The sequence below is a fragment of the Gymnodraco acuticeps genome, unplaced genomic scaffold (genome assembly GCF_902827175.1).
Source record: "Gymnodraco acuticeps unplaced genomic scaffold, fGymAcu1.1, whole genome shotgun sequence".
NCBI lineage: Eukaryota > Metazoa > Chordata > Actinopteri > Perciformes > Bathydraconidae > Gymnodraco > Gymnodraco acuticeps.
This window is the reverse complement of record NW_022992057.1, coordinates 312,939-331,072: the sequence shown is the minus strand read 5'-3', so window position 1 is coordinate 331,072 and position 18,134 is coordinate 312,939. Positions and strand designations below refer to the sequence as shown.

At 39.3% G+C, this 18,134-nt stretch overlaps 1 protein-coding gene across 1 annotated transcript; it reads left to right on the top strand.

Annotated features, from left to right (window-relative positions):
- Positions 1–12,924: 12,924 nt before the first annotated feature.
- LOC117537009 lies at positions 12,925–17,465 on the top strand. The gene is made up of 5 exons (XM_034202162.1): positions 12,925–13,380; positions 13,551–13,619; positions 13,786–13,932; positions 14,310–14,556; positions 17,458–17,465. The coding sequence occupies exons 1-5, from the start codon at positions 12,925–12,927 to the stop codon at positions 17,463–17,465; spliced, it is 927 nt and encodes a 308-aa protein (XP_034058053.1).
- Positions 17,466–18,134: the final 669 nt, after the last annotated feature.

The following is an 18,134-nucleotide window of genomic DNA, read 5'->3' as shown; positions in this document are numbered from 1 at the left end:
GTTTTTGTACTGCAACAGCTTCAGACATTGCATCGAATGAGGTTAGAGCAGGAACTTTCAGCCTCAGAACAAAATAAATACATGACACTCATGTCAGAGCAGCCCTAGATAGTGGCAGTAGCTATTTTGGAGTTAAAAGAGCTTGTCCTTTGACTAAAGCGCTTTCTCATTTTAATGTCATCAGTGGCTACCCTCCTGACATTGCCCACGATCTCTTTGAAGGCATTGTGCCTGTTGAAATAGCACATTGTCTCACATTTCTAATATCAAAGAAGTATATAACCTTGGAAGATATTAACAATTCCATTCTACATTTCCCATACAAGTGGACAGACAAAACAAATAAGCCTCACATTTTGCCACAAAATCTCTCACACAGGAAAACCATAGGTGGTAATGCCCATGAAAACTGGTGCTTGTTAAGATTGCTCCCATTTCTAATTGGGCCTAAGATTCCTGAGCATGATCCAGCATGGCAGGTCTTGTTGGACCTAAAACAGATTGTTGAGCTTGTGGTTGCCCCAGTTCACAACGACGAGTCTATTGCATACCTTGAGAGCAACATTTCAGACCATAGACAAAGGTATCGAGAGGTTTTTCCTAACAATATACTGCGGCCCAAACACCACTACATAGAACATTACCCACAACTAATAAGGTTTTTTGGGCCTCTTGTGGGACTTTGGACTATGAGGTTTGAGGCAAAGCACAGTTTCTTTAAAAAGATAATCAAACACACCAGTTGCTTTAAAAATGTGCCCCTATCTCTGGCTGTGAAACATCAGTTTATGATTGGGTACCACTTGTCGTCTCCAAGTATTGATAATCAAATGCTGGATGTCTCAGATGTATCTACTGTCCCGTTAGATGTTTTGAAGGAGGAGCTAGTTCAAGCTTTTAAACAGAAAGATCCTGACATATCTGAAATACACCTTGCAAAAAATGTTTGGAGCAAGGGAATAAACTACAGGACAGGTATGGTAGTTGTCCATGGGTCTGAAGGTGGCTTGCCCGAATTTGGGGAAATCCATCAAATATGCATTTTGCATCAGAGAGTGTTTTTAGTCTTGAAACTGCTGTGTGGATGTTATAGTGAGCACTACAGAGCCTTTGAGGTGACTCCATCTCCGTCACGAGAACTTGCTCTTGTGGAAGTCTGTGAACTGGTCGATGAGTATCCCTTGGCCGCCTATCTGGTTGGATGTGTGCGGATGGTGACTTTGAAGAGGTCAATCTGTGTCTGAGGTAAAGACACTTTACAACTGTTCTGGCGTCTTCTTTTCTGGTAGGATAGGCCTCTACCCACTTGGAGAACTGGCACACTATTACCAAAATATATTTGAATCCTTGGCATGGTGGCATGTGCGAAAAGTCAATTTGCATATTTACAAAGGGCCCCGAGGGGGGCGGTAAATGTTCATGCTGAACTGGACCTTTTCTTCTTCTTGTCTGCTGGCATATCATGCATCTATCTACAAGGGTCTGTGTAGCTAGTGTAATGCCTGGAGCAAACCATTGTGACTTTATAATCCCATTCATCCCTCCTTTTCCTACATGTGATTTGCCATGTGCAACATGTGCCAAAACATGGAGGAATGAACGGGGACAGACCATCCGGCCGTCTGGGTGGAGCCACAAGCTGGACTCAGCGTCAAGTGTACAACCTCGTCTTAGCCATAAATCTTTCTCCCTAACATCAGCGCGGGCTTGCATGTCCGCGACATCATTACAGGAAGGCAAACAAATGGTTTCTGCGGGTTGTGTCGAGGGGCATTGGAGTACCATAGAAGAGGAGGAAACTGCTGCTTGTTTAGCCGCGGTGTCGGCTAACGCATTTCCACGCGAAATAGGATCATTAGAATTTGTGTGAGCAGCACATTTAACTACTGCTAGCTGTGCAGGGAGCAGGATAGCGTCTAATAGCTCAGCTACTAACGCATGATGTTGAATAGGCTTACCAGCCGATGTTAAGAAACCGCGCATTTTCCACAAGACACCAAAGTCATGGCACACACCAAATGCATACCTGGAGTCTGTGAAAATGGTTGCAACTCTACCTTGAGCCAAAATACACGCCCTGAGCAGAGCATACAACTCTGCAGCCTGAGCTGACGTGCCATTTGGCAAGGCCCGGCTTTCTAAAACTTCCCAGTCATTCACAACAGCGTAGCCTGCTAAGTGTACTGTGTCAGACGGCCTGCTCGCAGACCCGTCTGTGTATAGAATCATATCTGAATTAGGGATAGGAGTTTGCAACATATCAGCTCTGGGGGAGGAAGACATGTCAATCGTTGTGACGCAGTCATGTGTTATTTCAAAATCTGGAATTGGCACCAGTGTTGCTGGGTTTAGGGGGGGGAACGTTTAAGAGTGATGTGTGGACTTGAAAGAATTACCGCTTCATAACCAGATCGCCTTGCTGCCGTCATATGCTGAGTAGCAGAGGTGTTCAGAATATGCAAAACTGCATGTGGGACATGTACTACACAGTCACTGGCCAGTACAATGGGAGAGGATTGTTTTACAACTATCGCAACTGCGGCCACAGCCCGCAGGCATGAGGGCATACCAAGCACCACAGGGGAGAGTCGAGATGAGTAGTATGCAACAGGCCGGAAATTAGAGCCATGCTTCTGCACCAAGATGCCCGTTGCAAAGCCCCCCTTCTCATGGACGTGCAGGTGAAACGGCTGATGGTAGTCAGGGAGCCCCAGGGCAGGAGCAGATGTGAGGGCCTGCTTTAAGTACTGAAAGGCAGTGTGCATGTCCTCAGACCACTGAACAATGTTAGGGGCAGCCTGCAGAGTGGCAGCACGCAGGACAGAATCCATCGCAGCATACTCAAAAATCCAGTGTCTGCAATAATTTGCCATGCCCAAGAAGGAAAGCATGTCCTTCTTTGTGCGAGGTGGTGGTACTTTGTTCAACAGACAAATCCTTGCTGGCGAGAGGAGGCGGTGTCCATCCCTCAGAATGTGACCCAAATACGTGACCTCAGTCTGGCAGTATTGCAACTTGGCCAGGGATGCTCTGTGTCCGCATTCAGAAAGTCTTTTCATGAGCAGAATGGAGTCGATGCGACAGGCGTCTTTATTGGGAGAAGCTAACAACAGGTCATCTGCGTACTGAAGCAAGGTACTACCTCCTGTCAGGACCAAAGTGTCCAGATCTCTCCTCACAGCTGCTGCATACACTATCGGAGATTCAATAAACCCCTGTGGGAGGCGCGTGTATGTGATTTGTTTACCTTTAAAAGTAAATGCAAACAGATACTGGCTGTCTGGATGCAGAGGAACAGAGAAAAATGCTGAACATAAATCAATCACTGTGTAGTACTTAGAGTCCGGGGGCAGAGAAGCTAAAATCGAATTGGTGTCCGGCACTATAGGAGCTGTCGGAACGACAATAACATTAATAGCTTGCAAATCTTGGACAAAGCGCCACTCATCAGGGCGATTGTGTTTAGGTATGGGTAGAATTGGAGTATTACAGGGACTAGTTGTGTAAATTAACACGCCCTGATCAAGCAAAGATTGGATGACTCCTTCAATCCCCAAAATGGCTCTATGGGGCAAATTGTACTGTCTGATAGCTGGCAATCTGGCGTTGGCTTTAAGTGTTACTCGATGTGGAGGCGCTGAGGCAACAAAACCCACATGATTCTTGTGTTTTGCCCATAATGCAGCCGGTACTTCTGAAAAATCTGAGGGGGGGGGCCATACTCTGTGGGGGGGGGTTGGTTGTAAATGAAGGAAGGTGCTTTGGGGAAGAGCAATCGGCTCCGCGAGACGAAGCAGGAAATGCTCCCCTCCAAAGTTAATTACGTTACGTTACGTTGTGTGTGTGTGTGTGTGTGTGTGTGTGTGTGTGTGTGTGTGTGTGTGTGTGTGTGTGTGTGTGTGTGTGTGTGTGTGTGTGTGTGTGTGTGTGTGTGTGTGTGTGTGTGTGTGTGTGTGTGTGTGTGTGTGTGTGTGTGTGTGGTGTGTGTGTGTGTGTGTGTGTGTGTGGTGTGTGTGTGTGTGTGTGTGTGTGTGTGTGTTGTGTGTGTGTGTGTGTGTGTGTGTGTGTGTGTGTGTGTGTGTGTGTGTGTGTGTGTGTGTGTGTGTGGTGTGTGTGTGTGTGTGTGTGGTGTGTGTGCGGGGAAAGTGAGGCTTCCAGCTGGGCCTGGCAGCGGGCTGCCATGGCCCCCCACCTCCTTTGGGTTACTGCCTGGCGTAACAGCCACCGTTATGTAGGGGAGGGTTTCTTCAACATGGAGAACCTGCTGGGGTGTTGTGAGTCTGATGGGTAAAACACATCCTTGTCGGGAAATGAACAAATATTGTTCACTTGTACTGATCTGACGGATTAAAGGCTGCTGTGCAATGACAATTCAACACAGGTCGCATAAGAGACATTAAAGACGCACAAACCGGAGAAATGCTAGCAATCTTCTGAATCCCTGTTGTGGAGAAAAACAGAAATCATGTTGAAATCTGGAAATGACCAACAATAAAGGTTGTCTCGCGATGATTGAATGAATTGGACTGCCTGATAGACCTTACTGTCAGGAATTGTCAAAAACAATCCGTCTGAAGTGCAATGTATTGTTGCCTGTAATTCACATAGTAAGTCCCTGCCCATTAAATTAATAGGACTTCCATCTGAAACTAGAAAATGCATTTCTTGCAGAAAATGCGTGCGAATGCTGTAAACTGTGAACATTTATGGCTGAATTTAGCTGAAAATGCAGAAAAAAGCTGAATATGTTATTAGCTGAATGGTAGCTGCTTTTAGCTAAAAAAATGCAGAAAAAGCTTAATATTTAAAAGAAAAGGTTTAAAAAAGGTATAAACAACAACATGTATAGCCTTGATGTCCTGAAATAGCTGAATAATGTAATAGTTGAATGGGTTATGCAGCTGAAAATAGGCTGAAGGAGTTAAATATCAGATGTAAGTAGTAGTGAATTAATTTGTATTAAGATGAGAAAAGACAGTAAAAAGGCTTGGGAAAGCAGAAGAATATTTCAACTGCAAACTTTTCGACTAAAACCATACGTCACCAATAATGTATAAAATATGTGGAACCTGTTGAAGTCTGTATGAAGTCTCCATCAGACAGAAAATAATAGGCTGAGACAGTCTGTTAAAGTCCAGTCTGTCAGTGTTTGTTTCTGTTCCTGAGCACCTACTCATAACACCCAATCATATCACCTGTGTGTGTGTCCAGAGATCAAAGACAACCAACTGCAGCACTGCGTCCCATAATAATGCATTGACTTGTATATCTGACCATTTTGCCACCCGTTCAAACACTATGGCCATAGAGAGAGAGTGTGTGTTGTCTGTGTTTGAATGTGTGTGTGTGTGTGTGTGTGTGTGTGTGTGTGAGAGATATTGTGTGTGTCTGTGTTTGAGTGTGTGTGTGTGTGTGTGTGTGTGTGAGAGAATGTGTGTGTGTGTGTGTGTGTGTGTGAGAGATATTGTGTGTGTCTGTGTTTGAATGTGTGTGTGTGTGTGTGTGTGTGTGTGTGTGTGTGTGTGTGTGTGAGAGATATTGTGTGTGTCTGTGTTTGAGTGTGTGTGTGTGTGTGTGTGTGTGTGTGTGTGTGTGAGAGAATGTGTGTGTATGTCTTTGAGAGTGTGTGTGTGTGTGTGTGTGTGTGTGTGTGTGTGTGTGTGTGTTTGAGTGTGTGTGTGTTAGAGAGTGTGTGTGTGTCTGTATGTGTCTGTGTGTGCCTGTGTTTGAGAGAGAGAGAGTATGTGTGTGAGAGAGAATGTGTGTGTATGTGTCTGTCTGTGTGTTTGAGAGTGTGTGTGTGTGAGAGAGTGTGCCTGTGTGTGAGAGTGTGTGTGTGTGTGTCTGTCTGTCTGTGTTTGAAAGAGTGTGTGTGTTTGTGTGTGCGCCTGTGTTTGAGAGAGAGAGTGTGTGTCTGTGTAAGTCAGTGGTTCTCAAACTTTTTCTGTCAGGCCCCCCCTTTGGAGAAAAAAAAAAAGTCGGGCCCCCCCCAACACAAGTCAGGCTCAGTGGCGGTGCCAGAGATTTATTTTGGGGGTGCTGTGGGGTAGCTTGACATTTCATAGAGGGTGCTCAAACATTTAGGGTTTCCCATTAATGTACCGGTCGCTACAGTATTTTCAGGAATTTTCTACTGCAACAATCCACACGCATATACACAGTGTGACTGTTACAATGAAGGCTCGATAATCAGCTCACGGCTTATAGGTGTAAGCTGGGGTAAAGTTCTATTTTTATAGGTGGTGTGTGGACCCCCGGGAAGATTTCTTTTTAAATATTGAAGTTAAAAGCATCAATCTGGTGCACTTTGAGAGCAAAATGAAGAGATCTATGGATACCTCTCTCAACACCTATGAAACAGACCTGTAAGCAGATTTACTTATTCTTTATGGATATTTTACAAATCACCCTTTTAAACTGTATTCTTGTTTTACTGCCATATAGTATTTTATACCTGTTTTTCATTTATTCTCTTATTTTTTTATAACTATAATGATCATATAAACGTGTGCCTCGGAAATAATTGTTTACATTAATCGTGACCAAAACGTTTGAGACCCACTGAGATAACATAGACTAAAGTTAACTATCTAAACACTGAGAGTCCTTTAGTTCACTGAGTCTCTCAGTCTGACAGGAGAGCTCTCCTCCACTTTGTTGTTGAAAAAACTCTTTATATCCGTTAGCGTAGCTCGCTAGCACCAGAAGCTAACAACAACGATCTCCGGTACCGGTACGCTCTCTCTCGCGCACACAAAATGGCTCGTTTAACACACACACAGAGCCAAGCTTTAATGAAACACAGAGACCCAGACGTAATAGTACTGCATCATATTATTTTCGAATAAATAATTTTTCAATTTATGATTTTTTTGTTATCTTTTTTTTTTTTTAATAACCATTTTTCCTCCTGGTCTCTCGCGCCCCCCCCCTGGCATGCCTCTGCGCCCCCCACTTTGAGAACCACTGGTGTAAGTGTATGTGTGTGAGAGAGAATGTGTGTGTGTAAGAGAGAGAGTGTGTGTGTGTCTGTGTGTGTGTGTGTGTGTGTGTGTGAGAGTGTGTGAGAGAGTGTGTGTCTGTGTGTTAACTGGTACAGCTGAAATGCATTGCAATAACTTACATGTTAAAAAATACTTTAAAAAGTATAACATATTTAGAAAAAGTAGACAATTAAAATTGGAATAAGCAAGAAAAATAAAGAAATAGGAAAATATACATGTTGGATTTGACAGGATATTATATATATATACATAAATATAATGCAATATACATGTTGAGTTTGGCAGGATATTATATATATCTAATATATTGTTGTACATTTTTTCTAAATGGTTGCCAATGGCAACCGTTACTGTAGTACTACTAGTAGTAAGCAACAATAGCAGTCATATTGTACTAGAAGCTGGAGTAAGAGCGCAACACTGAATATTTTTGAATGAGAGTTAAAGAGACAGTTCATCCCCAAATCACCTGAGGATCTTTGTGGAGTTTACTGTATATGCAAAATAATGTAGAGCAAACCATTAGTATGAAGAAGACAAGTTACCACATTACACAGAAAGGGTTTACTAGATTTTGAAAGTCAACAATGGTGTGCCATCTTCAAAATGCAGCAATTAATTACTAGGAGTCATATCATATTAATAGCATAACATACACACCATGAAACTAAAATAAATTAGAAAATGTCAACAAAAAAGAAACCTTCTCTGCATAAAGCCTAAACGTTTCATGTTGGCCTTCGACCTTACGATAGGGGCACTTTGACAAACCAGGAGGAAATGTATAAGGCCCTTTGGCTGCATTTTGGTGGCAGTTGCACTGATTACAAAAAATGTAAGATATCTTTAGTTCCTTTTTTTATTTTAGAATTAGGTGGATGCTGACAATTTGTTTTACTTAGTTGCTTTTCAGCTTAACAATAAATTGATTATGGTGTAAATTATCTGACTGATAGTTTCAGTCAGCTGCAACTTTTAACTCTAGAAAATTAAAGCTTAAAAGAAAGTTAGATTATCTTGTGAGTGTTATAGTTGGAAATAAGTCTCTAGCTGAAAGTGAAAATGCAGAAGAAGTTGAATGGTGTCTGTAGCTGCTTCTTGCTACAGAAACAAAGTAAGGATGTTGCTGAACTTACCGGAAAGATACAGAAAAGTTACATGATATGAATTAAAATGGTTAAAGATCAAATGCTTTTATTTAAAAAATAAACCTTACACTAGTGGGTCTTTAAAATCTTCTGAAAAAATATTTTTAAATGCTCTCAGGTAACTATCATAGTCAACTTTATAGTCAGTTTGTGTGTACAGACAAAGAGATAGAAATACCGTGGGAAGAGAGTTCAGCCTCCTGAGAGCCTGGTGAAAAAAAATGTTTTTTTAATTCGGTTGGAGCGCGACCTCAGGCTGCGGAACCATGGTGTTGCTGGGCAGATTGGGGCCACACACACACCTGAGTGATATTATCTAATCATTGAAGAAACAAAGACATTTTAGATGTTATGGACCAGGTTGTTGTCCTTTCACCACTCAGTCAGATGTTCCACTTCAAGCATGGAGGCTGCATCCAGCTTCGCCTGTCTCAGTAGCTGCATTAAGCCGTCAGTGACTATGTAGTTCAATGACTCAATGACTAAATGTTTGTACAAATAAGTTGTTTAAGGTATTTTTATCTTAAAAACTCAGATGACATGTTAATTGTCTGTTAGAGGACATTACATGTCACTTGTTAGACGCTTTTATCCAAAGCAACTGTATACATTCAATACTGTGGGGAATCCGCACAGGAACAATTTGAGGTGAAGTGTCTTGTCCAAGGACACAGCGGAATGTTGACTGCAGCGTGATCCGAAGCTCAGCGCACTAACCACTGAGCAGCAACCTCCCAACATGACATAATACAGCTTGTGGATATCCGGCTCTGATCCGACGTTGTCTCAGCATACCATTGGGTTTCCCGGGTGGGGTTGTGAGGGACAGTCCTCATGCTCTGTTCATCCCAGCTGGACTTGACCTGTGTGACATTGAGAGGGAGAGAAAGAAAGAAAGATAAAGCCCTTTTCTCAAAGAAAATGTGCTTTTTTCCTTGAATACCTACATGATGAGTCATTTACAAAAGAACTGCATAGTGCAGTGCACCAGTTCTTGAGTAAATACAAAAATTAAAGGACCAATTGTTTTCAAACATAAAAAAAAAGGAATACATCATGTAATCTCAATCTTTATTTATATAGCACATTTAAAACAACCTTCGGTTGACCAAAGTGCTGTACAGGCAGTAACTACAATATTGAATAACCCAATGGAAGTACAATAATAAAACAATAATTAAAAGCACAATAACTAGAAACATATACAAAATAAATAAATAAAAAAGACAAATATAAAAATGTAATGTTCAACTAGTATTAAAAGCCAGTGCAAAGAGGTGAGTTTTTAGCTGGGATTTAAAAAGTTCAATAGACTCAGCAGTCCGGATATGTGCTGGGAGGCTGTTCCACAGTCTGGGAGCTGCAACACTGAAGTCCCTGTCACCTCTGGTTTTTTTTCCTGCTCCGAGGAACCACCAACATATTCTGCTGAGGGCAATGCTCTCGCTGGAGCATGGCGGTGCAACAACTCAGACAGGTAATGTGTAACCTTAATCCTTCACTGTGGTACCACTAGCTGTGAATATGAACAATGCCAAACTCCCCTTTCTAACTGTAAAGCCAACAAAGGGAAATATTGCATCCATTAATTAAGTTATAACCATTATATTCTTATACATTGTGAAGCGCATACAATATTGCACTTTCAAACCTCCTTGTTCTGGCCATTAACATTTTAGCTCCCTGCAAAATGACAGAAAATCTTGTTGTAAGATTTGTATTCAAATGTATGGTTTTTTATTTTAGAAAGCAGAATGGGGATACCTGTCTGGAAATAGGTCGTTTTCTCAACTTTCCATACTTATCAAGACCTAAATTACTCATGGTATTTCCTATGGCACAGGAACGCTGAATACAACTTCTATCCAGAAAGGTGATAAATGTAAATAAAACAATAATTATAAAAAAGAGAAGCCGGTCAGTATTCTTCTCAGCTGTTTATGGTGTCTGTCTAGCAATTCTTTATTCATTCAGAGTGTGGGCCTCAGCAAGATCAACATGGCATATCATCTACAGTAGGTAAGAAATGTTTCATTAAATTATACCTTTACTATTTAAGTTGTTTTGTTGGCATGAGTGAATAAAATAAAACATTACACACATCCACTATACAATCATAATTAACTAAGACAATATAACGGGACATGGAGGAAAAGAGGGACTAAGGAAGGTAACATGGAGTATGGACCAACATCATATTCAAAAATAATAATTTATAAAATGAACTATTAGCCATATGTCCCCTGTGCCACCAGGCTAAAAAGTCAGCCAGGTTGGTCTGTGACAGCCTACCACAATTGCCAGGTTGCTTGTATTCATCAAGTACAGTGAATTACTGAATTATAAATGGATAGTCAGGGAATCAACTCAGCTGTGTCTCGTGAGACTTTATCAAAGCCCGGGAAGACTTGTTTGTCGCGAGGCATAATACCCTATATCCGAGGCCAGTCGGTGTCTCGTGAGACCCCACTTTATCAAAGACCGGGAAGACTTGTCTGTCGCGAGGCATAAAACCCTATATCAGAGGCCAGCCGGTGTCTCGTGAGACCAGTCAACAGCAAATAGAATACTCGCCACTTGTTACAAACCGACCTTCAACGACTCCCTGTCAACCAAAAATTACTGTATATCTATATTAATATATTATCAAGTTAGGTTAGTTTTATAATTCTTATTATTCTCGTGTTATTCTCACACCACATTTAAAGGTAAGTCAGCTGCTACCGGTGCATTTACATTACATGCCACTGCGCCACACGCCTCCCATTTAGCTTAAGGAAGTTACGCTGTAGGTTTTTTTAAATGTCATATATCCTTGAAAAGTTACACCAAATAGGTTTAAAGACTATGTGAAAAGTGATAAATAAGTTAAAAAAAGCTTTTGTAAGTATTTACTTAAGCTAACGCTAACTTTCTTAGCTGGTAAATTGCTAACAGCCAAGTGTGCTAGCGTTAAATTCATTTCGTGACTATGACATCAAATGCCGTGACACTGGGTTGCAACTTAACAGCTAAGAGAGCTAGCATTAGCTATTTATTTATTTTAGCTTCGTTATTAAGCAAGTAAAATAAAGCACGTTTTTACATCGCTTAACTTTAGAAATGAATTATATTAAGACTTAAACTAATGGGGAAAGTATTACAATTCATTGCCTCTAACCCTGGTATGACGTATGAAGTTAAGCGAACACTAGTTTACTAAATTACTTCTCCCACTTTAGTTTCAATATAGTTCCGAAAATATGCGTTCACACCAAAAAAATCCGGAATTAGAACTTAGTTCATATGAACCTTTTCACTCCCTTTTCAGTCGCTGCTAGAGAGCAGGTACTTTAATGGGAGAAAAAGGTTCCTATTTCCTCGCATTAGCCCAGCGCTCTGTACTTAGTTCATATGAACTGTTTAGTTGTCATGAACTAAAGTGGGAAAAGTACTTGGTGTGAAAGCGCCTATTATGTCAAGTCGTATCAGCAGTGCTAATGCTAGCACGTAGGTTTACTGTATCAGATGCGTAGCTGAGCTAACGTTAGCTCAAGAACTAGAACACACTGCTCTATCTTACGGCTTTCAGATAGTTAACGTTGTATAAAGTAGCAAACGTTAACTCTTGACTACCCATTGCTATGCAACTGTTAAGTTTAGTTAACGGAATTGGTACACATATACTTAAATAACTTAGGATAAGGAATCTCACCTTTACATATTTGAAAATGTAATCCTTAATACAACAAAAAGCCTCGTCGCGGAGCTAATTCTCCAGCACATGCTGTTCAGTTTACGTGCGTTCAGAAAGACATCAAATTACTACTCACCCTTGCTGCTGTTCGAAAAAAAAACATAGATAAAATCCAATAAACTCCAAAATGTGACTCACGGGTTATATTCGTTCACAAACTTCTGATCCTTAGCTTTCTGTATTGTCTGACTACGGTCGAGTCGCCCAGGCTACTTGCACATGGCATGTCACTAACATAAACTGAATCTGTCCTGCTCATGTGATTTTTATGGGCCGCTTTTTCAACCACTCCGTCGTTTTACGGCATAGTTGTTGAGACGTTTTTTTAAAACTTAATTTAACATGTTCAACGACCACTATCCAAACAATTATATATTGACATTATACAGACATTTGTTAATGAATGCTTGAAATCACCTTTTCTTGATAAGCGATAGAATATGTTCAGTGTGAATTTTACAACACTACCAAAATCAATTTGGTCCACTTAAACTTGATTTTACAAGTGTATCTTAGATTAAAATGTATGATAATGAGTATACATAAATATATATTCTAGTTGAATAACTTCAACAACTACTTTATTTAAGTAGTCATGCAAGCAGTACCTCATGAAGGTTCCAATGTCATTTCTAATGTATATTAAAACAAATATGATAACATTGTATCTAAATAAATGAATTTACAAATTACGTTTACAATTAGGAACTTTATTTTGTGAACTAAGTGAAAGTTGGGCTACTTTCTTCTCATTACATTTCAGACTGAATTTTACTTCTAGAATATAATGATAATTAAATGTACATTACACTCTGATGAGAATGTCAAATGATTCATAAATAATGTGTTAATAACCATTTTGTTATGGTCCCTTCACGCTTCTATATACTCTATATTGAGATCTCTGACTGCCTGGTATCGGGGGACAATTGGTTGATCAAACAAGCAGTCAGTCATGTACACAATTTCCTCATTCATTTGAATATGCTTCGGTTATTAAAAACTAATAAAAGTGTATATTTTGTTGTTTCAGAACATGGCCCTGAAAACTGTGCTCAACACACCGATGGACACACCTTATTTCAAGCTCCCACCAATAACTGTGAAGGTGCTCAAACTGGAGGACCAGTCAAAAGTAGTGTCTTGGGACTTTGGCGCCACAGTAAAGGCGGCCACCATTAAAAATAACAAAGTGGCCATTCTGTCTGATGGCAGCAGTGTAATAAAAGTTACCATTTATGAGGAGTATGCCTCAAAAATCACAGAGGGGGGTACCTATGTAATAAGGGGGTACACACTGCGCGGGCAGTTTCCCCCATATTTTATGAATATAGCAAAAAACACGATGTTTTTTCGAGGAACCACCCTGCAAGTGCCGCAAAACCTTCTGGAGGAGGCGGAGGCCCTCCTCCACCCTGCCTCGCCATTGACCTTGATCAAGGACTGCACAGAGGGGCAAGGTTACATGTCAGTGCAGGGAGAAATAATTGAGGTAACTTTGACCTTACTTTCTAGTATTAAGATTATCAGTACGGTGGCATGTGCTCTCAAAATAAACCAGGTGGAGATGTGAATGTGTCCTAAATACATCCACGTTTTGTCTGTAGTTATCATGTTGTTATTCAATATAAAAACATAATAACAGAACACCTTGTTGTTTAGATGTTTGCGGTTAAAAGGGTACGGAGTGGAAAAGAATTCGTCCCAACCCGGAGGTTGACATTGGAGCAGGTAGGTTATACATGTTTTACTTACATTGGTTCATTTGTTTCAATTAAGTTTCAATTTTTTTTGAAAATATTGTATCACCCCAAGATGAATACTTTGTTGAAGTTTTTTTGTTTCCACTTTGATATTGTTGTGACATTAGATACAACTATTTTGCTCCCTTAAACAGGAGTCCAACCGAATCTCCATCACCCTTTGGAGGGAAGCTGCCATGGCAGCAGCAAACATTGGGGAGCTGGTGATCATCAGCCATCTAAAGGCCACTCGCACCGACTATGGGATCCAGCTCCAATCCTCACAGCTCACCAAGATTGAGGTACGTTGTGTAATCTGTTATTTGATCTTTTTCAAACACAGTTTTAGAATGAAAGATATGTTTTTATTTGTATTTAATGTTTTTGGAACTTTTTGTTAACAAGAAAATAATAATGTATTTCTGATTGAAGACATTAACCAATTTAAATCCTGGATCTGATAATGATATGACCTTACTTACATACATTTTTTGATAGTTAAAACAGGAATTATTTGGAATTCTTATTTTAATCAATGTAATGAAAACGTATGAACATTTTAGATCAAACTAAGTGAAAAAAAGAAACTACTACATAGCCTACACTTAAATGTCATCAATTGTTTATTCGCTCAATGTAAATAGTGATTTAAATCCTTATACCCACTTTCCCTCAACAGAAGCCAAAACTGCAAACTATATATGGAGAAATTATTGGGGTGATGGACTTGGAGTGCAGCGGTTGCAGCGGTGGCAGCAGTGGCGGTGGCAGTGCCAGCGCCAGTGGCAGTGCCAGTGGCAGTGGCAGTGGCGGCAGTGCCTGTGAGGTTCAGCTGCAAGTTCTGCTGGAGAGTGGGGAAGTATTCTCCATTGAGAAGGCTACATGGGAGCCTTTTGAAGCCAAATTAAAATTAGACACGATCAGGGGTAATATTTACATTGAGGGGAAAACAATAAAAAAAATAGAACAAATACGGGAATTGTAATGTAATATATGTGTAAGTTCATCAGTTTTGTTATTTGCATTTGTTGTTGTTTGTTATTCATAAATTAAATCACATCAACAAAATCTGTTGGCATTTTCATTGAAATATTCAAGTCAATAATTGATTAAATGTTAGACTTTATAATGAACTTTATTAATCTTCTGTGGCAAAATGTATTTATTCATTTAACTAACAATGAGTAAAACACTACTTTTATCTGTAACCAAACCATCACAGACAAGATAATCTACACCTCGGTTATTTTCCTGGCAGTAGGTATTTCAGGGTTGTGAAGGTATTGAGATGACACAAAATAATGATAGCTCTTCGAAAATAAAATAAAGACATACTGAATCAAACATAATGAGATACAAAATATTAAGACAAATTAATGAAATACTAAGTCTAGCCTTTTTCATTATGTTGGTTAGCGTGTTGACCATCTGCAGTACTGCGTTATACCCATTAGAAAATGTGAAACGGTCTTAACATTTTACAAAACCTAAACTGATCATTCAAAAACTGTAAAATATCAAAAATGTAGTTTAATAGATAATTTGCTTGTCACCGGCTTGAAGTTTGAATGAACTCTTTAGCTGAAGGAGTAGCATTTCAAAAGTGACAGAGGTTGAAGAGGATTTGAAAAGGCTGAATATTTGTACAATGAAAGTTAATACCAACAACAGTCACAGCATTCATGTCCTGAAAAAGCTTATCCTGTGCTTTCGAGTTTGTTTACATTGCATTTCTAGGGGCTTTTATTTTCAGGGTTCATATACTTTTCACCAATGATTTCAAAGACTTCTCCATAACATTTACCTAATGTTATTCCATGACCAAGGAATGACTCTTTCTCAGCGGTACCATTGAAAATAGTTTATTTTAACATTAAGGATAATAAGGTCTGCATCTGAAACATATAGTGCCTATCTCAAACAAATAGACACCAGAGAGGCACACTTAGATACATTTCCTCATATTTAAATTTAGAGAAGTTACACCTTTTTGTCGATCAGTAAGATATATGAAACAATGCTATCACATTTTCTATCAGAGTGAACAAGAGATAATGAATGAGAATAGTGCATTGGAGTAGGAATGCAACTGCTAACTACTGAATTACAGCTCAAAATAAAATATAAAATAAAGGAAAGAATGTGAAAGAAGTAATTACTTCAGTAACATTTTGATTGCAGGACTTTTACTTGTAACAAAGTTGAATATTTGATTGGTTTTAAGTTTGAACCAATACATTTGTTGTTGATCAAAGTTGACAATATATTATAGTGAAAACAGTACTTGAATGAAAATTGTAAAGCCCCAATGCATTGCACTGATTTGCTGAATAACCTGAAGATGAAATGTAAAACAGGCAGAGTTGAAATAAGTAATAAAGCTTGTTATTTTTGTATAAAGTATAAAATGGTAGAAACAACAAATTCATAGATATAATTTCCTTACATAGCTGAATGATTTAGTGGTTGAATGGTTTCAGTAGCTGAAAGTATGCTGAAGTAGTTAGATGAGACAAAAGGTACTTTGTAGAATAGGTACTAGTAGTAGAAGAAGCAACAATAGCAGTATTATGGTACTATAAGCTGGAGTAACAGTTGTAGCGCAAAAGTGAATATTTGAATGAGAGTTAAATGGACAGTTCATTTGAACCGTATGAAGCAGGCAAATTACCACTAAAAGGTTTGAATAAATGTTGTGAGTCAACAATTTAGTTGTAATTAAAAGTATTATTATCCTTCAAAATGCAGCAATAAATTACTACGAGTCATGTCCTATTAATAGTACAACATACAAACAATGAAATTAAAAGAAATGACCTCAAATGTATATAAATATATCTTCTCTGCATAAGGCCAAAACTTTTATTTGGGCCTTAGATCTTACAATAGGAAAACGTTGACAAACCAGAAGGAAATGGTCCTTTGGCTGCACAAAAAAAGAGGATTATTTTATTTGTTTTATTTTAAAATTAGGTGGATGGTGAAATGTTATTTTATTTAGTTTCTTTTCAGCTTCACAATAAATTATTTATGGTGTAAATGATCTGATTAATAGTTACAGTCAGCTGCACTTTTTAAACTGCATTAAAACATTTAAGAAAGTTAAATTAATATATAACCTTTGATACAATTATCATACACCTAAATGTTTGCATAAAACAAAAGACCAATAAACAAATAAAAAAACAAAAAACAAGATGATACTTGCAAAACCAAAATGCTTGGTTGTTTATCAATTGTTTATCAAACAGGTTGATAAGGCAGGGCTTACCCATATTGTCACCATCAGGCAAAGGAAGTGTGTGCTGTATATTTAAATGATGCATTGTAGTAGCACTGTAAAATTGGGTTGAAAAAATCAACAAAACTATAACAATATTGTCCAGCCCTACCCTGAAAGAACGTTCACATTGTGTTTAGCTAGGCTAATAGCCCTATGAGTTCATGGCTTTAAGCTCCAGAAGCTCTTGACTGACAGCAATCGTCATGTCAATTTGTAATTTAGCAACATCTAGCTCAAGTTACTGAGCCTCACTGAAATGCAGGAGTGAACTCAGTGAAGAATTTGAAAATGTAATTCCTAATTAAATAATTTGACAAGGCTTAATGAACCAAGTCACATGTCGTATGCATCATGAAGACAATGGCTTCAGCTTAGATTGCACAGACTGAACGCTGATTCTATATTTATATAGAGCTTTTTTCATGGGTTCAGATTAGCCCAAAACTAGGTACAACGTGAACATCCTTTAAAACCTTTCATATCTACCAGCTGAAACCCCACACTCGTGATCACTATGTTGTACTGTTTTCCTGTCCTCTTCCAGTTAAATGAACCTGGAAGAGGACAGGAAAACGATGTCTTTTAGATACATGTAGAACACAGGTAAACAGGGAAAGCAAAGATGGCATGAATGAACATACATATAATGAAAATAAACATGCATTGTTTGGATCAGGTAAAAAAGGTAATAAAAAAAAAGGACCAGTAAAAAAATCAAACCAAATTGCTGTCCTACTGCTCAGTGGCAGTCAGTCCGTCAGTCCGTCAGTCCGTCAGTCCGTCAGTCCGTCAGTCCGTCAGTCCGTCAGTCCGTCAGTCCGTCAGTCCGTCAGTGGGTTAGTGGGTCAGTGGGTCAGTAGTATTGGTTGCTGTATGTTGAATCTGTCCATTGTAGGCACACATCAAAACGGTCAACGTTCAGTGTGAGGACGTAAGGGCGGTAAGATGGTGACCTTTGACATGTCCAATCGCTGTAGAAGTGCTGCTTCCAGTTTCCTTTAGCAACATGGAGGGGGAGAGTCTTAAAGAAAAAAGGTCAAAAAACGTTACCCCTCACATTCCTGTAGTTGTTAATACAGTTAGATATTGTATGAAGCGAGTACAAAAATGTGTTACCTTCACAGCTTTAGGAGGAACGTTCACTCTGACAGGGATGACTGATCTGTGGTAGTTTGGTTCCCTGCAACAGTTCATCTGATCACTGCCAAAGGATCCACAGGA

Bases quoted from the DNA above. Each gene is read 5' to 3' on its own strand.
- LOC117537009 (XM_034202162.1), top strand. From the start codon at position 12,925: ATGGCCCTGAAAACTGTGCTCAACACACCGATGGACACACCTTATTTC. The intron at 13,620-13,785 runs GTAGGTTATACA...TCCCTTAAACAG, and splicing joins GGAGGTTGACATTGGAGCAG to GAGTCCAACCGAATCTCCAT. The intron at 13,933-14,309 runs GTACGTTGTGTA...TTCCCTCAACAG, and splicing joins CACAGCTCACCAAGATTGAG to AAGCCAAAACTGCAAACTAT.